At 41.5% G+C, this 27,178-nt stretch overlaps 1 protein-coding gene across 9 annotated transcripts; it reads left to right on the top strand.

Moving 5' to 3' along the window:
- Positions 1 to 25: 25 nt before the first annotated feature.
- On the top strand, positions 26 to 26,539 carry RMND1 (required for meiotic nuclear division 1 homolog). Of its 9 annotated transcripts, none has more exons than XM_082307014.1 (13): positions 84 to 148; positions 2,424 to 2,601; positions 3,043 to 3,560; positions 8,138 to 8,246; positions 11,204 to 11,279; positions 11,641 to 11,680; positions 15,180 to 15,280; positions 15,979 to 16,085; positions 18,189 to 18,253; positions 19,038 to 19,114; positions 20,251 to 20,371; positions 21,154 to 21,270; positions 21,524 to 26,539. In XM_082307014.1, the coding sequence occupies exons 3-13, from the start codon at positions 3,057 to 3,059 to the stop codon at positions 21,554 to 21,556; spliced, it is 1,350 nt and encodes a 449-aa protein (XP_082163140.1). In that variant the 5' UTR covers positions 84 to 148; positions 2,424 to 2,601; positions 3,043 to 3,056; the 3' UTR covers positions 21,557 to 26,539. The 9 variants fall into 9 exon arrangements, 8 of the variants coding, with proteins under 8 accessions (XP_082163144.1, XP_082163140.1, XP_082163143.1 ...); XR_014227678.1 differs by lacking the exon at positions 84 to 148 and adding an exon at positions 20,549 to 20,722 and having other exon boundaries at positions 1,054 to 2,601; positions 21,524 to 21,536; XM_082307015.1 differs by lacking the exon at positions 84 to 148 and adding an exon at positions 1,057 to 1,612.
- The last annotated feature ends 639 nt before the right edge of the window (positions 26,540 to 27,178 follow it).

Below are 27,178 nucleotides of genomic sequence, written 5' to 3'. Positions count from 1 at the left end.
GTTATTGGTGACTCAGCCGCGCCCGCCGCGCGGCACGGCGACGGGCGGGCGGGCGGGGCCTGGCGGCCCGCGCGCCCTGGCGGAGCTCGGCGGGCGGTGGGCGGGGCCGCGGCTCGCGCGGCGGAGAGCGGCTCGCCCCCTCCCCCAGGTCAGTGCTGGCGCGCGGCGGGAACCGCCTCGCTCCTCCCGCGGCGGCGGCGGCGGCGGGCGGGCGCCGCGGGGCGGGGCGGCGGCGGCGGGGCTGCCCTTGGCGGCTGCCCGCCGCCGGCCGGAGCTGCGAGGAGAGCTTTTGTGGGGGGAGGGGGCTGTGTGGCCCCCGCCGGCGCCCCCCGGAGCGGCGGCGGCGGGGGGGCGGCGGCGGCGACGGCACGGGCGCCGGCGGGCTGGGCCTGCCGCGGCGCCCGCGGGAGGCCGTGGGCGAGCCGGGGCGGCCTCGCCCGCCCTTCCCGCTGCCTCTGATCCTGCCGCGAGTGGGAGGGCCCCGCGTCCCCCGCGGGCAGGGCCGCAGGCCGAGCGAGGGGGGCAGCGTCAGGGGCGAGAAAGAGCCCTGCCCGCGGGGGGGTGCGTGTGATTTCCTGCCCCGTCCCTTCCCCCGCACCCGGACTGGCCCTGCCGGAGCCGGGGCAGGGAGGCTGCCGGGTCGCTCCCCTGCCCCCCCTCGTACTCAGATACGGCGGCGCCGCAGGCTGCCGGCCGCTCCGCCGAGCGCTCCCCGGCGGTGGCGCAGCGGCGGCGGAAGCCGAGCGGTACGGAACGGGGGGGCCGGGCCCCCGCGCGGTGACGCCGGGCCTGGCGCCGGCGCCTCCCCGCGGCCGCCAGGGGCGCCCGTCAGCCGCGCGGGGCGGGGGCCCGAGCGCCTGGGCCGCCGCCTCGTGCGGGGGCGGTGCCGGCCTCGCTCTTCCTGCGGAGGCGGGGCGCGTGCTCCTTCCGATTGGCTCACTGGCGGCCTGCGTCCCGCCCGCCCCGGCGGGCAGCCAATGGCAGCGGGGCCGCCCGCCCCCTCCCCCCGCCCATACCGGCGGGGGCGCCCCGGGGGTGGGGGCGCTGCTGCCGCCGGGCGGGGGCCAGGCCGGCATGGCATGGCATGGCATGTCAGAGCGGGCCCGCTTTGTTCTCGCGTCTTGGCTCTGCCGCAGTAAGCTTGGACTCCCGGCGGGAAAGGCGACGGGCGCGACTAAACCGTGTCTTGTATTAACGAGACGTTGGAAAACAAAGCGCCGACTTGTTCCTGCTGTTGGGCGCTGGCGGCTGCTGTCTCGCTGCGGTGGCTCTGTCCCGCGTGTTCCTTGGGTTGCGCCGCTCTGCGCTCCCTGGCGAGGCGGCTCTGCTGCCACGCATCCGGCGTTAAGGCCCCTGGGTGGAACTGAGCCTGTTTATATGATCGCTGCTTCCTTGTAGCTCGCTGTAAGCCTGTACGGTTGAAAAAAGCACCCCTGGGATCCCCGTGGTTCGCCACAAGGTCTTGTTGGCGGGGGAGGTGCAGATTTACCTGGCATTTGTGGGTCTCTTCCCACTGGTTACCCTGCGCTACAGAGACTTCTCCCCTTGCCCTGGCTCTCGACCACTTTGCATTGCAGCTGCTGAGTTTTTCAGCTCTCTTGATTATCCAGAGGTAACAGGCCTTTAAAAAGGTAAATGTGCCTTGTCCTGGGCAGAGCCTTCTAGGTTGCTTTTTAAATACATAAGTTTAAAATGAAAATAATGATTAGTTTATTCTAATAACTATGCAAATACCAGGCTTACAAATTGAGCAAAAAGGTACAAGTGAAGAGCATATAAAATCATGCCCAATATCAATAACTTATTCTGTGGTAGCCTAAAAGTGTTTTCTGTCTTTTTTTTTTTTTTTTTTTTTTTTTTTATTTGTAGAATTGTATACCTCTTTCACCAGAATTAGTGGACTCCCATTAAGTTATGTCAGGGTTTGGGTTTGTTTTTGGTTTTTTTTTCAAGTTGTGTGTGTATTGCATTAGCATCTAGGTATCCTTGTCAGGATGGAGGGCTTGTTCCAGTCAGCACGCAATGATTTGTTCTCACAAGAAAATGGTTATTTGAACTATTACGCTAAATGTATGGGTGGTGTTGAAGATCCTCCTTTACACAGGTTTTGAAAAATATTCTGAAATTGGCAGTTTTTTCAAACTATACAACTTAATGACTTTTTTTTTTGGTTAATAACTTGCTGAAGATGGGTTTTGTGTCATGAGGGAAATGTTCTTGGTTAATAAAAGCAGATGGGGGCAGTGACTTGACACCACGATTTTTCAGCAAGTGAAACACACCCACCGAGGTATTCAGTCTACTGTCCATGAATACTTTTAAAGTTTATTAGATTAGCTCATACAACGGAGCGTAAATATAATAAGCTTGCTCTTAGTCTGGAATGAGAGAATAAGGACACTGTTGTGTTTCTGTCAGCGCAGGTAGATCCGCAAGCAGGCCTTGCAGTCCCTGTTGCACTGGTATGTACTAGCAGGATCAAGACTGTAACCTGATTGACTCGGCTCTAGTTCTAGTCAAGACAGACGAATGGAGCTGGATCCGTGCTTGGCTGTTCACGATACAGCAGTTTGAGCTGATGCCGATCAGCGTGTGTACTCCGTAGGTGACATTCCCATACAAGCACAGAGTAATATAATTGTTGTTTTTATTATGTATAAAATAATGATTCACAGAGTCTGATGTCCTCTTTAAGACCTGTGCTTGCTCATGGGTAATTTCGTCATTGGGGTTACTGAGAGTGCAGACTGCTACACAGAATAAGCCACAGAAGGAAAAGACGCCTGCTTGCCTATTGACATAGCAACCAGTCCTACTTTTTCACCATGCATTGCAAGCACACAGCTCAATAATGTGTTTTGATCTTAATTAGAGTATTTCCATAGCATTGAGAAAAAGCTGTTTAATCCCACCAATGTTTATGTGCTTAGGAGTACTAACACATGCAAAAGGAGTATGGGTCACCTTTTAGTTATGGGGAAAATAATATTATTTCTTTCCAAAGTGTTGATGGATGATTTTGTTTGTTTGTTTTAAATACAGTTCTCAGGGAAACAATGAGACTGAAACTTCTGCACCTTCAGACTAGATCTTTCCACGCTTTAACAACAATATGCCAATGCCAAAGCTTTAATAAAACTGGACATCCACTATTAAAGCTGGATAATGAAGTTGACAGAACAGCTCACAGAACAGCAAAGTCTTGGAATTTGTATGCTCTGAAAACTGCTTCCCCTTGTTTGAGAAGTCCATGCATGCAAGTCAAGAATTGGCAATTGCTCCAAGGAAATGTATCGGCTTTGGGAAAAAATGTTTATCATCAGAGTGGAGAGGTTTTTTTTCCATCCTGGAAACGTTTTGGTGTGGCAATGACGGAAAACTACAAGCTCTATACAGAGCATATTAAAAACCTTAGGAACATACCATCAAGATTTTACTCGGTTGTATCAGCTGGTAAAATTATTCCGAAACACAGTAACCAGCCGGTTAAGAGGCCACCGAAGGCACCAAGGACTAAGCAGCCATCGAGAACTAACCAGCCACTACTGTCAGACATGGAGGTAAAGTATAAAATTTATGGTCTGTGTAACATTAAGGGAACTTCATCAATTTAATTTAGATTCAGATTTGGGGTTAGATTAACATTTTAATGAAATTAACATGTTTATTTGGTGAGGGGGGTTTCATTATTTACCCTCGTGTAGCTGCAAAGAAGTTGGAACTCTGCGAACAGAAATAAGCTTGATAGAAGCGAGTGTGCCTGGCATTTTGAAGATGAAATAGAGATTTACTAGCAATATGTAAACAAAAGTGGAGGGAAGATAAGTGGTTATTAAAGTGGAAAGACGAAATCCATTAAAAATAATTTTAACCAGTGCTCTCAAATCACATTTAATATTGAGAAACAAAGTCTAGCTTTCAGAATAGTTTAACTTTACCTAGGTATCCTTGCTTGTCCAGTTCTACCCAGTTTTAAGCCTCCACTCAAACGGAAATCAAGAGGAAAGTAGATAGTATAAAGTTTATATTCAGATTAAGTTTCAGATGGGAAACGGAGGTGCAGATGTAGCCTGTGTTACTTGAGGAAGATTATTCCATGTGTAGAAATAGCACCTTAATCTCCAGACTTTTAGGGCTACAGAGTAACTGCAGCAACAAACTGTTTTGGATAAAATGAGATACGATTAAGTGGAACAGTGCACACTTGTGGCTGTTTCTCCTTGAGATAGTTGTTTGCAAGCCCCGATACTAGCCAGGGCAGACCTTAAGCATACTTGAATATAATATCTCCAAGGAAAATCCTGGTGTCAGAACTGTTACTGTTCTCCTCAAGCTACAGCAACAGCTGAGTTCCAGGGTATTCTTAATAAAATAGTATTATAGATGAGACTGAAACAAGTATTGTGCTTTTAGAAATAGCTTCCACATTGCAAAATATGTCAAGTTTTAATGCTTGCATTCTCATCAGCTAAGCTTCTGTTTAATATTTTGTATGATAAGTAGAAGTATGCTTTAATGTAACATGAAGACTCCATTACAGACAATTTGGTTCCCACTTGTATTTTCCTGTTGCTTTGAAAAAAGAAATTGAATATTAGTCCTGAAACACCCTGTAATGTTTCAAACTTGTTACTCATGCTATGACATTACATTCAGAGGTTGCTTCTTTTTGTTGTTGGGTGAATTGAAGTGACGATTTTCTTAGATTCTTGAGGCTTTTAAATGGCAGCATAGAATGCAAACAGTTTTTGTTTTGACATTTTCATATATATGTATGCAAGTAATATGCATTGCTTTTTTTACTGTCTTCCATTGTGAAGAAATGGAGAAAATCCTGCCTGATAGACTGAAATAATAATATACTTTCTGAGGAAGCTTCCACATGGCAAAATGCTGTGCCGGAAATCACATAAACTCAGACCTAACAAAAACATTCGCTATTTTTGAATAAGCCCCATGTGGTTTTGTCAAATATATAGCCCCATCTACAGTGGTACAGACAGGCTGTCACCTTGACTGCCGGCTGACCGTATTTGGAATAAGCATTTTTTTTTTAACCTGTTTGTGTATTTTCTTATAGATGTGTAGTATAGAGAAATAACTTCAAGATGTGGCTGATTCCTGCAAGTTGTAGAGCAAATGGAGAATCCTTGAGGTTTTTTTCAGCGTGCTGTTGGTTTTCTCTAAATCCTGGTGTCATGAAAAGGCTGATCTTGCCTTCCTGTGCCTGTGTGGAGGCAACCAAGAGCCCTCCAGTGATGCAGGTCCCATTGCCAGGGCAGTTACCTGGGGCAGGCTGCTGCGTCTTCTCCTACCTGGTCTGCCCCTTGGGACACTGGCTCTGGGCCCGCTCTTAAGGGTCTCAGCTAGGTGAACCGGGAGGATCTCTGGTGTTTTCTGTCTGGGAGGGCCTGACAGCTGACACCTTTCTTTTGCAGAACAGTCTGCGAATGAGGTCTTCCCCACCCCTCCCCAGCGCTGGTCTTCTGTTATTTACCGGCAGAGTGCTGAGCACCAGCAATGATAAATGGTCTGGTCGGAAGACCAGTTTTTCAGGATAGATGGAGGAGTTGCTTGAAAGCAGTTAACTGGTTTAGTCAGTCCACCAGTGAGTAGTACCATTACTCAATTTAGTTAATCTCTAAGGTCTGATGGCATGAAAAGCCTCTGAGATAATTTTTAATACTATAGCCATGTAGTCTAGAAAAAGCTTGAAAATCAAGTGAAGATGCAGTATTTACTGTGCTTAAGATAGAGACTGATTCCTAATGGTGATGTGAGGATTTAAGTTCATCCTACAGGTTTTCTTTCTTTAAAATTTTTTTATGTTTGAAGTGGAAGGGATGGGTGAAGGAGAATTAATGGTTCCATGAGTCTGTGCAGTTGTTGGGGGTGTGATGATACAGAAAATGAGTTGTTGAGGTACTTGAGGTGGCTACTCGGATAGCTGTTGTGGTGCCCTGGATAGAATCTCAATGAAGCCCCAGCTGTAGGCAGAAAGGGGGAGGCTGGTGAATAGCTGGAGTGTCTTTCTAGCTCCCGTACAGGTCTTGTATTCTGTTGTTTTGAAGTTTGCAGGTGAAAGTGACATAGCAGAAAGCATGGGATTAAGGCTGACTGGCCAGTTAACACAGCTATTTTAGGATTAGCTGAATCACTCATTAGAGTATAGGCTTTTTGGCTATGTCTCTACCAGCTATCACAGGAGCTTAGACATTAAGAGTGCCTGTGGACACATATATTTTAGGTGTCTTAATCTCAAATTACACCCAATCCAAATGTTCCCCATCAGACAAGATTTTAGTAAAAATTTAAGAGGAACAGTGCATTGTAAAAGATCAAACTAGTGCACATCCAAAATGCTATTTCAGGCATGTAGTCTCAGCAGCAAACTTCTGGTTCTAACTAAATGTAAAGTCTTTATGTTGAAACTAAAATTGCAGCAGTAAGACAGAAGGTCTGTCCTGTAGTACATCTGCCTTGAAATGAACAATAGCACAAGTAATAACCTATGGGAAGCATAAAGCAGGATAGAGATTTACAGATTATATATTAGCTAGAAGATAAATTTACTCCCTTAGCTCTTAACACAAGAGTTTCATGGCAGAGCATGTGTACTTCTAATAACCAAAGCTTTCTGGAAGAATCTGAAATATATATGTGCTTTGGCAGTTTAGAGATTGAGAATGGATTTATACAGATGAAACTGTGATAATGCAACTTTCAAAGATACTGCAGCAAGGAAACTGAAAACACAATTCTGTTCCACTGTTAAGTCAGCCTCGTAGCACAGTCATGGAAATATGCCTGCAAACTTGCTTACTGAATATTGTAATTACTTTTAAAGTTTGTTTTCTGTTAGTGATCACTGAATTAAGATGATGTGTAAGCAAAGTTTTGGAAATGATAACAGAATTAACATTAAAAAAGAAAAGAAGATTTAAACGTGTGGCCGTGATTCTGATGACTGGTAACAGGACGCCCAAGGAGTAGAACACCGTTTTAAGCCTTGCTGTTTGACAGTGTATGAGTGCTGCAAGAATATAATTTGGATTTTAAGTTGAAGTGTATTGTGGGTATAAATGCTTGCAGATGAGTACAGTTCTTTTGTTCATTTGTTGTTAGTTACATCTGCATTTGTATTAGTTACAAAAAGCTGGGAAATGACTGATCCACAATAAGACACATTGCTTTCTGGATATCTTCCACTACATTGTACTGAAAAACATTATCATGGGACATTCGTGGTATCAGAACAAAGAAATCCACTTGAGTGGTAGAATTTGTAAATTGGTTTATTGTGACTTGTTTGATTAATCAAGAAAATCTTTACACAGATGACTTTGATTTCTTTGCCATGCATGAGTCAGTCTCATTGCAAGTCTGTATCATTTTTCCAGCCATTCGTTTCAATATGGCATTTTAGTTATTTACGATTGTGGAATATTGAGACAAACTCTGGCTGTTGTATACTGTTCGACTGTGGTGTCAGTTGAGACCATGTTGTTAGTGCAAGATTCAGCTCAGGGGGGATGCTGTAGATCTGCAGCACCAACAGCTGGGCCTGAAGATCTGTGACTTTCTGTGCTGGGGTGCTGCAATGGCTCATACCCTGGGGGTTACCTGGGCAGTGAGCTTTGTGCTTGGAAGAACATGATGTTTGTGGTTGGAGCTTCTGTTTGATAAGCAGGCTGTGACAGTTGAATTCCATTTATCTTTAAAGTAGAGATCTTAAAGTTGATATTGGGGGTGTCTTGCTTCTGATTTCGGTGGTCAGCTGAGTATGTCTTAAGCTGTAGGATGGGTGAGCAGTAGCAAATGTAGCTCTACTGTTAAAGCATTTGATTGGCATTCAGGGAAGAAGGGTTCACTTTGTGGCTCTACCGCAAAGTTTTTTGGTGCGACTTACTCATGTCGCCTGGTTTGATGTCAGTCTGTGATTTGCTTTCCTACTCAACAGGGAGCAAGTAATCTCGTGAGTATTTGCACACCAAGTGGACAGCATGGCAATGATATCATAGAAAAGAGTGAATAAATGAAAAATGTCACTCTCATGATCAATTTGAGGCAAACAGTTGTCTTATGAACATCTTGCTTCGGCCTTTCCCTAACTCAAATCTTTATTCCTTTGGCACAGAATCTGATGCAGTGCACAGCCTTTGCAACAGCAGATGAATATCATCTTGGTAATCTGTGTCATGACCTGACTTCACATGGATATGTTGAAATAACAAGTTTGCCTAGAGGTAGATTTTTGAAACATATTAAAAGTAATGTTATACCTTGGGAAATGAAATATGGGTGAGGTATATAACTTTTATAACTCGTGTATTCTTGTTCTGGTAATACCCTGGAATATATCATACTGCCTATAAAAGTATTGCTTTACTTAAAAATTCCATTTGCTTAAAAAAAACCACAACTAAACCTTTCAGAATAGCAATATAACCAGCCCTTGCTGTTACCCTATGATAATTTTTCCCAAAATTAAAATTACGCTAAAAGTACTGAAAAATTAGATGTATGCAGGAAAAATAAATTTGGAAATTTTCTGATACAAAGAATTTCTATAGAAATTCACTAACTGAAAAAAAAAAAATGCTGAAAGTTTTCTTTATTTTAATTCATCTTTCAGTAATGTGATACCATAGTCCTTCAGCTGTCAAAACAATTTTGTAATTTAAAGTGTTGCATCTTCTTCCCATACCCACACTTCTATTAATGTAAATCACTGAGGGTTGGAGAGGAAGGCATTCAAGAGAGAATCTTGCTGACTCAGTGAAATGAAAAAGATATACCCATAAATGCTTAGTTTTAGTAAAGAGAATGCAGTTGATACTTTTTTATTATTATTATTGGGCCAAATATATCCTAGCAATTGTTGAATGCTTCACTTATTTAGGCTTCAGCAAAATAATTGGTTCTGGTTTCCATACAAAGTATCTTTGAAAACTTGGGAAAGTATGGCTTGGAAATAGCTGAAGTATACTACAAGAGAAAAACAAGTGGAGCTTTTTATAGCTGAAGGAACCTTATGCCGTAGAACAGCTGTGATTTTCATACGTTGGCAGTGGAATGCTTTTTTTTTTTTTCTTTGAATGAACAGCTTACATGAAGCTAAAAGAATGACAGATAGTGTTTATGGGCATTTCAGTAGAGGTTATCAAATATCTGGCTGCCTCTCAAACACTTAATAATCCCAGTGCAATAATACTCTAGTGGGTTTCTTTTAAACACAAGATTTACTCATGATCGTCTTGCTCAGAAAGATGAACGTGGAAAGACAAGGTGCTGTAGAGTGTAGGCTTCATGTTCCTATGTAGTTTCTTTGTATTAAAACCAATGCTGGTTTCACAGCTTCGGGATAGCAACTTTGTACAATAACCAGCCTGACTGTGAATGTTGCTGGTATTTTGCCCTGGGAGTGTGGGGTTTGCCAGTTCTTTCATTTCTTCATGGTGTGTTTTTGACTCCTCACAATAGATACTCTGTTTATCAAAAGTTTGGAGAAAGTAATGGTGAAAGGATGTTGGATTGTGCCAGCAGATCTGATGTGTTGTGGTGGTTGGCTTGTGCATGTAAGCAGTGGCTGGTTACCAACTCAAACATTCTGTCTTGGAAAATCAAAAAATATTAGCACATAGAAATCTAAATGAGCAATTAGTGTGTGGATTTGTTGCTTTGTAGTGTTCTTCCTAAGCATTATTCTTGTTTTTGACCTCTTGAAAAACATTTTAGAGGCAGATCCTGTACTTCCACTTGTAATGGACCAAATTCTCTTCAATTGTGTATGTTTTGGCTGGAGTGGCTAAATAAAGATAAGGGTGATATTTGAAAAGGCAAATGAGAAAATGCAGACGAATGTTTCTTCCATGGTGAACTCAAACTTCACACCCAAGACTTGCTCTAGTGATTCATCAAATCATGTGTTTCTGAACTGGAATAGCAAGTGAAAGAAAAGTCTTTAAGGAGTTCATACAGACCAACTCTGTGGTCTCAATTCAGGTATTAGCAAAAGTATAACCGACACATAGTCATCTCTCTCTGTGGTCTTAGTCTACCTGGCCTCTATGGCTTGAGCAGTAAAGCAGAGAGTGGTATTCGTATGCAGGCTGAATTTGGTGCCTTGTTGCTTGACTTGTGATCTTTCTGCAAAGGGGTTGAACTTTTTAAGGCTTAGGTGTTAGGCCCTGCAAATTCCTCTTTGCGGAGTCACACTTTTTAACAGAGGTAGGGGGTTTTACTGGTCTAGCTTCCACTAGTTCTGCAACAAGATGAGCCATGCCGGAAAGCAACCTTTTTTTGTCAAAACCACATCAGGACTTCTAAAACTTTGTCTACATTAGCGAGTAGTACAGTGGAGCAGACCTGTAGGGAAAAAAATCCAAAACCCTGTTTTGAGAACCCAGCATCCACATTTTATAAGGTTTGGGGCATTCTACTTATGCTAGCTCAAGTCTGGTCCTTTGTAACAAATGCTCATTGGCGGTTGGAATATCACAGGTGCATTTTTGGAGCTCCTCTTTCAGTTTAATTTAATGCAAAAAAAAAATCCAGTTTGTGTACTCTGACACTGTTCTGCAGCGCGCATCAGAAGTGTGGTAAATGAGGGTGGCTGGAAGATTTGTTTCAAAAGCACGCTTCTAATCCAAAGGAGAATGCAGATGTACCCTCTCTTGTCTTGGGAGTGTGCTCTCTTGTCTTGGGAGTGTGCTCTTTCAAGTTTCTGACTATCAAAGCAAAGTCAGCAAAATTTGAGTGCAGATTAGTCCCTTGCTGTATAGAAAAGAGAACAATCTTCTGGGCAAGCAGATTTGAATGGTAATTTCTCTGCAACTGTGGGCAAACTTCCGTAGTTAACTCACGTTGTGTATCTGCTTCTGTATTCTGTTCCTGGTTATTTACTATGCCCTGCGTCAGTTTTCCCTTAAGTCTTTTGTTCTTCAAAACTGTTACATTTCATTAAGTAGAGATTCCAGTGAAGTTCAGCCTAGCGGCTGAGTCTGTCTAGAGTGTGACAATTCAGAGAAGCAGCATAGTTTGATATTGTAGGTGTTTCCTGGCAAGCATTTCCATCAGAAAAATAAAATATGGGACTGACAGATGCGTTAGCATGTAACTGTTAAACTGGAATTATATGCTTATAGCTGTCATGTTTAGAAGTTTGAATAATTCTTCAATTCTTTTGTTTATTTCAAACTAGATGCTGCAAATGTTTTGGTGATTGGTACTGAGAAAGCTGCAAAAGATGATGATCCTGGCATGATTTTTTTTTTCAGGTAAGTTATAAATCGTGCCCAAAACATTATGTTATTAATGGCAATGGTGTGAAAGAAGTAGTGCAACTTGCTAGATCATTGCATCATATTACCTCATGAAACTCAAGGAATAACTGTCCAATCAGAATGATTAAAAAAAAAAAAAGAAATCAGAATTATTTATATAGTTAAAAAATAACTTATCTTCTCATGTTTTTTCAATAAAGTATGGTTAAAAAGCAACTATTATGTAGTTTTTGTGAAGATAGTATTAAGTTTCTTGATTCACAATGACAAAAATTGCCATTGTACAATTTGAGTATTGCATTGAAATACATTTAAAGCAGTATAATTATACCTCAGTTTTTCCTTGAATTCACAGGGAAGGGGCTGTTGTGTTTTGGAATGTGGAAGAGAAAAGTGTAAGTAAAGCAAAACTGTTTGTTAACACGTCATAAGTGGATGTTCTGTCAGCATGCTTGGGCTTTGTTCGGGAGCATGGATCTCTCCATGAAGGAAAAGGAGTGATTCTTCTCCTAATGAGTGCGGGTGCTTGCCTGCTGTTGCCCTCAAGTGTGTGGGTTGCTGATGTATCACCTTTGAAACTTGACTTTCTGCACAAAACGAGCAAGTGTATGTGTAACATACAAAGTAGATAACATTTTCTACTTAAGGCCAAAAATCTGAAACAAAAGTCTAGTGAGGTTGACAAAAAGAAAATTCTTGCAGCTTTACATCATGAAGAAGTAGATCAGAAAAATCAACCTGTGAATGGTTGTTTGAAAGGCACTAATGTAACAGAAGATGTGTTAGAAAAAAAGGATCATTCTAGAGTCATTTAAGTCAGAACTATTCAAAACTTACTTTTGGATAACTTTGGAAGAGGCAAAATTCATAAGCGACTTTTTAATACTGTTTTGTGTTTCTACCAGTTAGCAATTTTCCTGAAGGAAGATTTTTATTGTTTGGTGTAATTGTTAAAATATGTTGATATTGAAATGACATACCCCTTATGATTATTTGGTGCTCTTTGCTGACCAAGAGGGGTATGCCTGTGGCATATCTATTTTTATGAATGTATTTATAGTTATTTTAAATTTAATATATTGATTTTTATTACTGTGGCTAAATAAAACTGGATTCTAGATACAAAGAGAAAAAGTATTGATCTTATCTGTAGGCAGAGTATGTGGCATTAAATGGCGTATTAAATAGATGATACTAAGATGCACAGAAGTTCACAGGAGGATTTTCATTAAGGTAGATGAAAATACAGAGCCGTTGGTTCCAGACATGAACAATTTCTGGATTCGAGTTCACTTTTTCTGTTTCAGACCTGAAATGTTCCTGATCTCCTGTCTGTTTTGGGGGGGGTTCAGTATATCAGCTGGCCTACAAAAAGATACTAGTTCTCCCTTCAAACCTTGCCTGTAGCACCCTCAGGATGTTACGGCTGTAACTACGCCACTGATGCACAGGTATTACCGAAGACTAGCTGACTAACTCCTGCTCATTTTTATGAGTTGGGTACCTCTACCTACTGGAGTACTCTGAAAAATCTTGCTTTGTTGTACATGCTTAAGTACCTTTGAACATTTGATACCACGTTTTTCTCGTCAGTACTAGTAACTTCAGTTGGTCCCTCACTAGCTTTATTTATAAAAGAAGAGGAAAACTGTCTCTCTGTGCTTATTGAAATCCTAGTCAAAGTTTTAGCTTCCAAAAAACTTGCTCAAATAGAGGAGGTATTTTTATGTATGCATCTTAATGAACTGAAACAAACAAAAAAAACCCCTAAACTGGCCTGTAGAACAGAAACTGAAAGTAATTCAGTAAAACAGAAAGTAGAGAATCACTGTGAATAGACGAATTGCTTTTTAAAAGTACTTCAGAATAACTATTAGGCGAAGAAAAACTTAATTTAAACTAATGGACACTTAACGGAAGAAGTGATAACTACAGACTGATTATGAATAGAAATTTAAAATGTAAAATACCATTTTCAAATATCTGAGTAGGGAGATTGTGCAACAGCTTCCCCACCAAAAATAGCAGGGGCAAAAAGCAAAACTAGCTTCAAGGTGGAGTTTCATCTGTTTTTTTTAAAAGGAAATTGTGCAATGTGATTGCCTGTAATGGCAAGAGTTTGCATTTAGTGAATCCAGAACATCTCTTCTCCTTAAATGTACTGTGTCACAGGTAGTCCCTTCTATAAAATTAGGCTGGTCCTAGAAGAAACTCACATTAGTCAGTGGAAGCCTTTGTATTACTCTGAATAGATAGAAGAAAGCTGCCACTGAAATACAATTTCTCATTATCCGGAGCAATGGAGGAACTTTGGAAGTATGCATATTAGAAGACATACGAATTCCACAGAACCGGTTACAGTCTGTAAAGCTTTGTTAAATCTTGCTCTGAACTGGCCCTGGGAAGCCTGAGCTGGTTGTCATTCTGGAAGGGACTGTTAGTCAATTAATAGCATAATTATTACTGTATTAGTAATGATTTCACAAAGCCAGCTACAGCACCTGCATCCAGGTGAACACACTCTTGAAGTCTGGCATGCTACATTACAGATTGGCTATTAACTGGCATTGTTTTAGCGGGATTTGCATTGCTGAACTGTCCCTGGACACAGCGTAGCTGGTTGGCCAAGCTGACTGGCCTAACAGCAGGCACTTCCTTGCTTAAAAAATGAAAATAATTTTTCATACCCTTTTTTACCACAGTTCTTAGAATATATGGCAGGTACTAGTCATGCTAATAGTAAATTCAGGATTATGAAACAAGCAGTTGCAGCTGTAGGGTTGGGTTTTTTTTTGTGAAAAATGTTACCATGTATCATAGATGGTATCACCAAAATTCTTGAAAGCAATGAAGAAAGCTAGCACTGCAGAGAAAATCCCTCTTGCAGATGATCCAACAGATTTTTTTAGAGTACTTAACCTGGAGAATATGCTTCATGAACAATTTACTAGCATACAGTTTTGCAGTAAAAGATTAACTATTATCTATTATTTTGAAGAGAATGTTTTAAGTATGACTTAGTAGAAGATTCACCTCTAAAGAATTTAGGCATCAAAAGTGTATTGTGGTGTTTTGGCTTTTTTAATTGGCTGTTGTATAGCTAAATGCCTTTTAAAAACCTGTAGCTGAGTGCTTTTTTTAGTTCAGAATTTGTTCTAATTGCAGAACAATTTTTACGAAGGAGCCTTGTAGCACATAGAAAGGAACAAGGATGAGGGACCCCAAGTCAGATGTCAGAGGAGAAAGTTTTGTGAGAGAAAAGGACTGTCTCTTCCCGCATCAGTTTTTAGTGTGCTTGAGAATAAAATGACAATGAGATTACTTCTGCAAGTAAAATTGCACATTTAACTGTTTACAGCGTTGAATGGGGGCAGCTGAAACCATTTTTACGGATTACTGTAGTGGTAAAGGATTTCTGTAATATAACCCAACCGCTGGCAGCTGAAACAAAACTATTGATTTTAGCATCCAACTAGTAATTTTGGCAGAAACAGCCACCTGAGGTACTTATTCTAAAGATTCTTTCCCACACCCGAACATCTGCCCAAATCTTGTACAGGTCATTGTTATAATACTGAATATGTCCACATTGTCTTCACTGCTGCTGTGGTTAATCCTTACCCTGTTTTATATATGCAGACATTCAATGACATTTCAGTCTTCACAGATTCCTTGCTGTTGTTCATAGCCACAGTTTCTTCCGTACAGCTGCCGACAGCTTGAGAAGTAAACTGGGTTAATAATCGCTTCATTACTTAGCACACCTATTCGTTGTTATTTAAGTAACTTCAGCATGAAGGTTGCATTCAGCAACCTATTATATGCTAGATCTTTGTAGAGTGATAGTATACTGCATGGTAACTGTTCCTATGTGTGCGATTGTCTTTTTCTTAGATGAAGAATATCATGCGAGTGCTAGAACAGCATGAAATTCAGCCATATGAAGTTGCACTAGTCCATTGGGAGAATGAAGAGATGAACTATAGAATAGGAGAGTAAGTATCTTCAGGCACTCTTGATAGAAAAGCTGATAGACATCTAAAACAAATTCAAGCAAAAGCAGCTAGTAAAAATATACTTTTCCTTACTCTTTTTCAAATGAGTAAAATAAGGAAAGGAGAAAACAATAAATCTAAATTGACAAATTTTGCTGAACTGCTACACTTGCAAGTAATGGCCTTTGTGACTTGGTTATGCAAAGTTTCATAGTGAGATTGACATGATAAATTGAACGACGCTCATGCCGCCTTTTCTTTGCTGCTGGCCCCTATGCAATAGAGGTTTCAGGGAAAGTAACATCATAGCAGGGAGGGAGTGATGTTGATAAAAGTGACAGAAGAAAAGGAAAACAGAAAGATAATGCAGGAGAGAGGCCAGCATTGTGCTTGCTCTGGATTATCTGTGTGTATATAGTAGTGCTGTAGTTACCATCAGAGCTTGCTGCAGTTTCATTTAAACCTAGAAAATTTGGTCGTCATATTAGTCTTAGACTGAGGAATTAATTTTCAGTGGTTTGTTTTGGTTATTGTCAGGTTGAACATGAGTAAAATGCAAGGATGGGGATGATATCCATATAGATACAGCATGCTTTATTTAAATAACCAACCAACCTTTCTTGCATTGTTGATTGGTCTTTAAATGTGCCTTTCCTAGTGGCTTAGTCACTGAAGGTGCTTCACTCCTGTTTTAACAGAGGTCAGTCAAAGCTTCATAAAGGACAAATCTTGTTAAATTCTGAGCTGGATAGTGATGAAGTTGTTCTGCAGAAATTTGCCTTTTCAAATGCCCTTTGTCTTTCTGGTGAGTTAATATTCTTTGTAATATCAGCCTATACTACAGATTTTGTGAAATGTCATTATAAGTGGGACTTGTACAGTGACAGGCTGGAGAAGACTTGGTGTCTGGTTTAGGCAAACTGTGTAAAGATTGATTGTGCTTCAGTGGGAGGATTCGTTTTAAAAGCTTTTACCTTGTTTTCTGTAAACTGGAATTATCCAATGTAAATCGTCTTAAAGATGAACAAAGCACATTAAGAAACATGCTTTGCAAAAGATACACATTCTGCTGAGCATCCTATTCCCCACCCTTGGGAACTATTCTAGGATAGCAATGAGTGTAGAGTCCAGTATTAGAAACCTGTCAGTAATCTTAGGTAATTCATCCTGACATCATTTCCTCTAATAGAAAAAGCTAGATGCCAGCTAAAGAAGTGATTCCCAGCTGGGGAGGTGTACCAGTACCAAAGGTGTGGACCAGAATCACAGATACTGTTTTCCAGGCTTATTAGCTGTGGCTGTGTGCCATAGGTGGGACTTCTGTCAGGAGGCAGCAGGAGGCACTGGGAAGAAGTATAGGCTCAGCAGCGGTGCTGCTGCTCGAGGAAATACACATCTCTGCTGCTTCAGGCCTCAAATGAGGTAGGAAGTGGGAGCAGAAGCGAGCAGCAGTAAGGCTGTCCTCGAAAAGACCTTTAAAGGAAATCTGGTCTGTCAAGCCCTACGGCTTTTAGGGTAAATTACAGGATTCCTGTAGTATTTGGGGAAGCTCACCTTTAAACAGAAGGGACATCGAGAAACAGAACACGTGGTTTTGAAGTGATACACCATTTGATCAAGGAGTACGGCATGACTAAATGGGTCTTGACTGTCGAAGGAAAAGCTATTGAGGAAAAAAAGCATTTAGTTCTCTATAGTTTTCCTATTCATAAAGCCACTGCATGGAAGAGCGGTGCCACGTATAATGGAGAAAGGGATTTATTCCCAGGAGATAATTGGTACCGATTTATACTTGTGTGAGACATGCACATCATAAAGGGAAACAGTTCAATAATGTTCAATAAAAATAAAGGATGCAAGTCTAGTCCAAGTCAAATTTATGACACAGCAGAAACCATCCTCTGTCAAATAATCGGTGATAGCTGAAATGCCTACTGTCTTTTTTTCAGGGGCTAAATGAAATGTCGTTTAAGTCACTGACTGGGGTTAGGCCGCTGTATTCAAAAGATGAGTGTGAAGAATGCTCAGTGTTGGATTTACTATGTGTCCTGACTAGATGATACTATCAATTACTACCACCAAAGAGTTCATTTTGGTAATTAAATCTTCCCTGGTTAATTTTTCTGAGTGAATAGGATTAATTTTTGATCTGTTAGTACTTCATTCTTGTCTGGGAATCTGCGGACTAAACAACAAAGGCCTGAGTTACATCCTCTTCCCGTAGAAACACCTTTCCAGGCTCAAGCTGAGGCGTAGTAGAATTTTGTTGCCATAGCTCTTTGCCGTTGCCTCTGCTGAACAGCTTCCCTAGAAGAGAAGTTCTATCTTCAGTGAACAGTATATTCACTTAAAAACAAAATGGGAGATTGCTTAAGTTTGAATTTAGCTTGAACAAGTACAGGTGGTGTGTCTATACAAGCTAACTCTCCACAGTTTGAGCATGCTGCATCAAATACTGGACAAATGGAGAATGAGAGTTCTGCAGGACACTGGAAATGCAGTGGAGACTCTTGAGTGGCACCGCATGAAGTCAGCCTGACTCCAGCATGGCTCATTATCTCCAGCCTCCTTGGAATGTAGTTTGCAAAGGCTTTGTACATTGGGTAGAGCACTTAAACACACAACTTTTGAGCTGAAGCAAAAACTCTCCAGGATCTGAACTGATCGTTTGGAGAAGAGAGCTGCGCTGAAGGTGGTTCTGCATGCAGAGCTGTGTCAGTGCCCAGCCCAGATTCATCTGTAGATGTAAGAACATTGGTTGTAGAACATTCACGGTAACTTGCTACAGATAGTGTTTGTATGTGTCAACCTCTCTTGAGGCAGCATGTTGGCAGATTTAAAGTTATGATTACTGGAAAACATATATACACCTCTCACAGTGTTCTGCTTTGTCACCTCTGTGTTGCAGTAAAGCTGGCTATTTGGGAATCATTATTGGATAACTTTGTGGAATCTATCCAGTCCATTCCTGAGGTGAGGTCTTGTTTGTACCTCTCCCCTCCTTTTCTCCTGTGCTTTGTAAAAGACCGGTCCAGATACAGCTGAGGATATGGAAAAAGCAATTGAAGGCTTAGCACGTTTGATGGTAAAGCCGTCAGCTGACACCTGCCACTGCTGAATGTGTGTGCCTAACAGGACAAGCAGCATTTAAAAATCTGGCCAAACACAGTGTGTGGCAGCTTGGGCTGAAAGTAATGTGCTTTAACTTGAATATAATGAAGAGTTTGAGTGAATTACTTAAACCACAGTTTTTCATGAGGCTTAATTAAAGTACAAAGTCCATATGATGTTGCATATAAAAATGAGATTCATAGGGTTCAAAAGAGAAATCAATTTTTTTTAATGAAGGAAATAAATGGTAATACATTATTTGTTGTAAGGAAAAAGTCTATAAAAAGGCTAAGTAGTGGCAAGGTAAAAGAACACTGTCATGACTTAAAAATAACAATAGTAGGAAGAAGAAAACAAATGATCTCGTGTTCAGGAAATCATTCATAGAAAACTCTCCAGGATTTTGTATTGATACTGATGACACACTCAGTGATTTATTGAAAAACCTGGATGAACAGTTGCATGGTGATACTCTTACAAAGCTAGATAAGCAAGGCACTAAGCAAACAAAATTCAAATGTTAACAAGTATGATACGCGTTCAGATTTTAACTCGTATACATATACTTCAGGCTGTAGAACTCCAGACTTCTTAACATGTAGTACATGCTACTTGATCAAGCAGTGAAAAACTTGTTACTTTGCAGATACTGAAGTCACGAAGGAAGGTGAAACTGTCTCATGCAGATGTAATGCAGAAAATTGGAGAACTCTTCGCATTAAGGTAAATTTTTTTGGTTACACCCAAGACATTTGTATTACACAGAACTTAAAAATTAAGTTATGCCTGATACAAAGACCAGAATACACACTAAACACAGTGGGGTGGGGTAGGGGGGCATTCCTTCAACCTTTTGGCTGGAGGCTGCGTGTGCTGTTACGTTAGTCAGAGGACCCACTGGCTCACCATCTCACCCCTGGCCTCTCAGCTGTAGACAGGTGTTACGCAGCATATTGTAAATGGCCAAATTCCACACCCTTTTCCCTCCCTGGGTCCAGCAACACGTCTCATAACCAGTAATTCTAGTAGATACTAGAGTACGCAAAGGACACCAGGAGGACGCACAGGGGTAGGCAGAACTGTTAACTGTGGCCTAGAGTTAGTAAAACTTTTCTGTGAGTTCTGTCCTTCCCTTTACTTACTCGGAAACTACTGCTACATTCTAAGAATTTAATGGGTTTTTTTTCCCTCTGAAGTGAAATTTGGCCATCGGGAATATAGTGTGTTACACACTCTTTCACAAAAAAACTCAAAAATCAGTGAAGAAAGAGGTAGATTAAAAAAGCAGTTCCTATCTTAAACATTGGATTTTATATCCTGACTTGAAGGACTTACTCAGTAATGAACAATGATGTTCCAAGTGTCCAAAGATTTACGTAAGCAGTAGGCTGAGGGTGGGAGCTTTTAACTTTTAGCCTTTATAATGTTGAGACAATAGCCTGGTTCTGAAAGGTGCGCTGTTCTCACACAGCCAGGCACACAAGTTCTGAGGTACAAACGAGCTGTTAAGGAGCTCCCCGTAACTTTAATTCATGTGCTTCAGCAAGCTACTAGCATAGTCAAGGACTTCTCTGCAGATACCAGAAGTTAAGGAAGGTGACAAGTTGAAGAGGCAATGTTGACATAAGGCAAAAGTCATTTATGCTCAAAACTGTTACTCACTACAGCATTTTCAGAAAAGTTTCAGATGTGACCAATTTTAAACAATCACTACAATTGTATTTTTATTATGAAAGGAGATTCTTTTCATGTTTTACTTAAAATTATAGGAAATTTTTCCTGTTTAACTGCTATGTAAATATTTGCTCCTATATTCATCAAAAGGAAGTTTGAACTACTGTAGTACCTGTTCTTTTTAGACACCGCATAAATCTGAGTTCAGACCTGCTAATAACACCTGACTTCTACTGGGACAGAGAAAAACTGGAAGAGCTTTACGACAAGACTTGTCAGTTTCTCAACATTAATCGCAGAGTTAAGGTAGGTGTCTTACTGTTACGAGAATTTTCCACACCCCCATCAGCCGTCCTTGGCTCAGCAGGGTTACAGACTGCTCCATGAATGTCTGTTTTAATTGTAGAAACTGAATAAGGAATAGGATCCTATGCACTGTCCCCTTTTCCATGTGTTCGTAACCCACTCACATCTTTTACCCAGTTTAGGTTAACAACCCTGCCTCACAGGAACGGATTGCATATTTCCTGAGTCACTAAATTAGGCTTTAAATAGTTACAAGAAGAGGAGATTTAATTCTTGTTCTGAAATGTGTGCAAGAAAACAAGTTAAAAAACTGAGATGTGAAGCAGTCTTCTTACTGACATGATCATTCAGGTCAGTTCATTGAAGGGCAACATAATGCTTACTGCTGAACCAGAAAAAGCAGCACGTAAACTACCTCTTCTGGTGGTACAGCAACCTCAGATACTTAGTTACTTTCAAGGCATTCCAGTAAGCTGCATCTTCTTTTGCTTGTGCCTGTTTTCATGAGTAGATACCACCCAGAAGCAGTTTAATACCGGCAGATGCATATCTAAATTTCTATTATTTTTGTGAACCTATTGAAATAACAGACTCATTTATATTGAAACGTCCGTTGCTTGTGCATGTTGCCTTACAGGACTGTCTGTTCTGTTCTTTCACAGAAGTGTTAACACCTTGCTAGTTCTGTTCAGTGAGCCCTTCTGTGGATTGTGTTCCTTTATTTAGTGATCTCATTCCACTTACGGAATCCTTATTTGCCATACATTTGGAATCTCTTGCAGGTGATGAATGAAAAGCTTCAGCACTGCATGGAGCTGACAGACCTAATGCGAAATCACCTGAATGAAAAGCACGCTCTACGCCTGGAGTGGATGATAGTAATACTCATCACCATAGAGGTTGGTGGGTTTTTTTCCACTGTCAGACTGAAAATGTAATAACAAGTGCAATTTCTGGACTTCATAATTTGAGAATCAAGATTATTTTATTAATGTAATGTACTGTACAAGGGGATTAGTTTTCAGTTCTCTGCAAGTAACTTTTGAATTGCGGCTATAGTTATTTTTCAGATTATCTCATTTACAGTGTAAGCTCTTTTAAGCATTATTAAATCAAATAAAAATTCATATCAATGTGTTTGCTATTCCACAGGTTCTGTTTGAACTTGCAAGGGTAGTGTTCTGACAACAGAATAAACTCAGGAAGAAGAAAACTGACAAAACCATAAAGACCATACAGCCCAGAAAATTCATGTCTATCATACGCTTCTGGAAAATAGTGGAATTCTGTCTCTTGATAAACATGTGCATCTTCTACTCAAATAAAAAAAAAAAAAAAAGTAATAATTCAGTCTGTGAACATTATTCCCAACTGCTGTACTAGTGATGTTAGAGAAGTCTTAATCTATGGATAAGCTAGTATAAAGCCGAGATACTAACGACACATTTGTAGGGGAACTTTTCTGGTGAGTAGGTGTGGATGCATGCAGGACTGATGCAGGGAGAGATTTAGCTTTGCCTCCTTAATAAGCAAGGACAGAAGGATGGACCCCTTCTGTGCTGACTGTATTAATTTGGTGAAGGACTCTACGGCCTTGTCCCCTTGACAGTTAGAAAGATGCTGAGGACTTAGCTACTTTGTGCATTTTTGACTGATGATGACATTTTCCCTGATTTTCCCCAGCTCCTTCTTGGATAGCTGTGACACTGTCCCAAGCTTGGAAACAGCACTACTCGTTGTTCTCCTTAAGTTACCTGGCATGATTTTAATATACCTGGCAGGTATTCTTAATGTTATGTTCTACCCCATCACAAAAAGGTATTTACATACTTGTATGGGAATACATTTATTTAGAAGGTATTTATATGAAAGGGGAACTAGCTGAACTTTATCTGAGGTCACAGGAAGCTGTAGCAGAATGAGAAACTAAAGGAAGGTTCACAAGGTTTCTCTATTACTAGACTGTCCACCTTATCCTATTACCTGATTCTTACCAGTACAAGTTGCAAGGAGTGAATTAGCATAGGGTAAGGTGTCTTAAAGAAACCAAAACTTTTACATTAGAGGATAATTTTTAATCTATTCCTAGTCTACAGGACTGCAGATGGCTAACTCCAGAATGTTATCATGTACTCTTAGACAAGGACTTTTTCCCCCAGCAACTTCTCTTTCTAAATGTGTTTTCAGGAACTACTACACAACTGCTGTTTTATCACCTTTTTCAAAATCAGGTTATTCCAGTGTATTGTAATCTAAAAATTTTGTTAGAACCTCCTGAAGCATCATTAACAAGCCATAATGACTAAAGTCAGGCTAGAAGTGCGATTACGTTTGCAGTAGCTTACTGTTCACTCTTCACCTGAAAACAGTATTTCCCAGTGTGATATTAGACCTCTGTTGAATGCATCGAACGCATAAATGGGGAAGAGAATAGAGTCAGGCAGAGCTAGGAGAAACATCTGACTACAAACCCATCCTTTTCCCATAAATCATGTTACCAGTGCCACGGGAGCCTCTTGAGAAGCAGCAGCTCCTCTTAAGAATAGGCTTTCTCCTCAGAACAGGTCATACCTGGAGGTCTTGGTTCTGGAGCAGCTCAGCTACCACTGCTCTGAACGGCTGAGGAGGTCTGAACCGTCAGCCGCGCTCACAGAGGTGAACGGCTCAGCAGAACAGCTTGGTGACAAAGTCTTGCGGTACGCACGGCGGAGCAGCTCCTCAGCACCGGTCCCCTGACTTACACAGTGTCATTACAGAAATAGTACATTACATCCTTTATGCAGTAGAAAAACTTACCAAGCACCACTTAATTCCAATACAGAGAATTAGGTTAACATTTTAATTGTAATTTTTCTAGCAAACGTTTTTCACCCCTTCAGACAAATAGCCTTTTTTTTCCCCCCATTTGAGTGTAATACTTGTGCTCAAGAACATAAGTTCCCATTTAATGTTTCGGTATTTCAGCTAAATTGCTAAAATGTAAATTTGCAGGCCAACTGCATCTATCGGGAAAAGTGGTTTTAATAGTCATTTGAGGACTCCTAGATGCTCTTCAAAAGCATAAAGTGTCTAGGCTTGATTATCTCAAGTGTTCTGTCTTGGGACTGTATTTAAAAGTTACCAAGTCAAACACCTCAAAACAAGAGAAGCACGGTTACTTTTGAAACCTTAAACCAGTTTATATCGGCACATAAAATCATAGCCATAAAATCAAACTCTCTTCCCGCCAACCCCATTTACTGTGTTGAGCGGCTGTTGACACTTGGGCAGCTTCAGTTAAGCCTTAACTGTACATTAACACTTTGTATCCATGTATTTTTCACAATGTACCCAGTGGCAGCTGGGGGGTTTTGTTCTAACAACTAACCATACAACCTCTTACCAAGTGAGAATATTCTCACTATATTACACACAGAGAACCGAGACCTCGCTGGGAAGTTGAGTGCATCAAGATCCCAACTTGAGCTTTCACAGCACGATTATACGCAGGGAGCAGAGCCCTCCTGTGACCAGAGAGCACTTGGGAAGCTCTCCCCGCCTGCAATCTTTGTTTCTGCTTGAACCTGGAGACCTCACGGGGACCCTGTGCAAGTGTGTGCGTGGCCTGACCCGGAGGAAGCTTTATGGCAGGGGCAAGATGAGACGCCAGTTCCAGAAGCAACACAAAACTGCCTTTGCTGTGAGAACACGCCCGCCTTTTGCCGGCCTCCTCCGCCACGCACCTTCATAGCGTGACTGAAAAGAACCATCTTCACGACGCAGTTTGCACAGTTCGAGTCTTCACCAAAATGGGTCTATTCTAACCAGTAGGGTCACCTGGAGGAAAAAATAAAGATGCAATAGCAATAAATACAGCATATACAAAGAAAACCAGAGCAGAATCCTGGCGTATCCAGAACTCTAAAATTCTAAAACCTTTTTAACAAAATTAAGACCGAATGGCAAAATTCTGTTCATATGGAACCTTAGACCATCCTTTACAAGGATCCCAACTGTGCAGACTGCTTCCATCTTTGCTTTTTTTCCATCAGATGAGGTAAAGGACAACTTGTAGATTATTTTCTTGGGCAGATCTGCTAGAAAGCTGTCATAAGACTAGCTATTTGTAAAACAGCAAAGAACGCTGAGTCAGGACTCCTGACTCCCAGTCCCATTTTTGTGGGGTAACAGCTCTACTGGCTGCAGAGTCTGTCCCTGTCCTCAACTGTGTTGTTCAGCACATCAGCCCTGCGGCCTGGATGAGCAACTGCATACACATGACGCCTCCCTGCAAAAATCTCGTATATTTCTCTCCGCAAAAATAAGGTATATTCAGTCCAGCCAGCAGATACCAGCTTCTATGAGAAGGATGACATTCTCGCCAACTTCAAGCGCCTGCCTGATACAAAAATACAAGAATGCTAAAACATGTAAGAAAGAGTCTCTCCTTCCCCATCCTACCTTCGTCCTAGAAACTGAACAAACTTCAGCTCAAAGTTTCCTAAAAGGGGAAAAAGGCTGATACTTTGTGCCCACCTAAACGAGTTTATTTACTGATAGCTAAGTAACAAAGTTGCCGTGAAAAGGAATGTGCCAGACAGGGCGACGCAACACAGAGGAATGCCCTTGGTCGTGATAATGGTTGTGGTGAACCTTTTCCAATTTATGGACCCTTCACGTGTAGACCAATTTAGAAATTGCAAAAGGCACTGGTGTACTGAGTTTGCCAGCTTACTTTTCTCGGTCACTTTCACATCAAAATACTGTCCAAGGGAGGTCTACAGGCTGGAAACTACTGGTCTGTGATGTACTACCTTCCTTCACTGGGTGGCATTTAACATCTGCCAAGAGTCTCATTATCCTTGTCTACAGGCCGGTTTATGATACTGGTGTGACAACTACCAAAAAGAAACGCAGAATCTGAGGTACTCGGATACCGTAAGTGATACGCACGGGGTTTAAAAACCAAAAGCACTGCCCAAAACACTTGTCATCTTGGGGGAGGGGGGAGAAGCAAGCTTAACTATCTGTCTTAAGTATCTAGGAGGGGGGAAAAGTGTCTTGAAATGTGTATCGCCCCAGCTGAGAAAAGGATTTTTAAGAGACTCTAATTCTTTACAATCAGCAGGAAAGCAAAGGTCTTTGTTAACCTTAGAAAACGATTTTGCCGTAGCTACACACTGTATAAGGCAGCCTGTTTCTCCCGATCCCCCAGGCGCCTGCCCGTGACATACTTCTTGACATCACCTCTGTACTACACGTAAAACCCAGGTGGCTGAATCTCAGAAAACTAAGCAATTCCAACAGTTTGGGGTCCTCCAAAGTTTTTGGCAGAGTAAGAGCTGGACAGACCAAGTCACACTGGGGCAGCAGAACAAAAAGTCCCCTCTCCTCACATATGTAGCAAGACAACCCTCCCCATTTCTGACTCTTTAAACCAACTTAAAACAAGGACAAGCATTTTTTTTCCTTCACTATTTTGAGCTGTTGAAGGCATTGCAGCTACGGCTGGTATCACTGTTTCTCTCTGTTAGTGCTCAGTCATTTGCCCGTTTTTATCCATCATCAAGCTCCAGCCATTCAAGAAATACATTTTCCACACTGGTGCGATATGACCACTAAATGATGGTAACCACCAATTACTATTGCCCCCCAAATACTTTTTAACACTTTCCTAACTACGCTTGAGTCAATGCTGACGAATTCTCTATTTATTCAAGTATCTCATGAGCTTAAAGGCACCGTTTAGATGATATTACACAGTAATGTGAACGTAGTGTCAACGCTATTTCACTTGGAGCATCTTTCTCTACAGAATACCTCAGCTGCACGGGCTTTAGAAATGCACTCACTACAGTTGCAGTTTGAATCCTTTTTTCTAAGGAAAACAAAACATGCAAGTACATATATTACTGTAACTGTATAGTCATGCTCCACTAAAAATGTCACTCCGGCCAAGAATGCATAGTCACGTTTGAACTTTTCCAGTTAAAAGTGGGCAGGGCCCATGTAACAGGCTAATCTGGGACTAAGGCAAAGCCAGAAAGCAGAGGGCTAACCTACACTGCAGAAGCTGTGTCAGTTCGGTTACACCAACAACCCCTGATGGAGATGAGACTCCTAACAAGGAAAATTCTATACATGCGGTTAACCATTTCCTTAGATGACATATGTTGTACTAGCAAGAGGATTTTATTATTATACCCCACCCCACCCCCCCCCCCCGGTCTAAATTGCAGCTACTCACTAGCTATTGATAAAGATTTGTTCACTATGTGTAGAAACAATTCCTAATTAACATATTGATACCAGAAAAACAGCTTAGCCTACAGAATGCCAAAGATCTAATTCTTCATTTTTTCACCTTATGCAGCATACACAAAAAGTGGCTTACACACTACAGTTCTCCTTCACCTCTAGGACAGCCAGTCCTGCTTACAACCAAAATGTGAAAGCTCAGATCTGTGCGGGGGCTGAGCACTCACCTATCACGAATGTACCCCAACAGCCTCCCCATGGCAAGGAAGCCAAGGCGAGAAAAAGCAGAGCTGTTCCACAACCGCTGCTGTACCTGTACGTCAGGGATTTTCCTGGGGATCACTTTTATGTGCTTTGTGCTTCCAGTGCTGTGTGAAAGACGAGCGAGATTTGGATCGAGTGTGTAAAAAATGCTAACAGGCAGGGAGGATATCCCTGGATGAAAAGGTTGGAGACTATCAGAGGCACAATATTTACTCATCTAGCGAGAAGCTACTGCAGCTGTAGCACTTCCCACCGAGCCTTCTCACCAACATAAATCACAAGTGGAAGTGTTAGAAATGGCAGCTA

Source organism: Platalea leucorodia (assembly GCF_965183815.1).
Source record: "Platalea leucorodia genome assembly, chromosome: 3".
In the NCBI taxonomy this organism is placed as follows: Eukaryota; Metazoa; Chordata; class Aves; order Pelecaniformes; family Threskiornithidae; genus Platalea; species Platalea leucorodia.
This window is presented reverse-complemented; position numbering and strand designations above follow the sequence as displayed.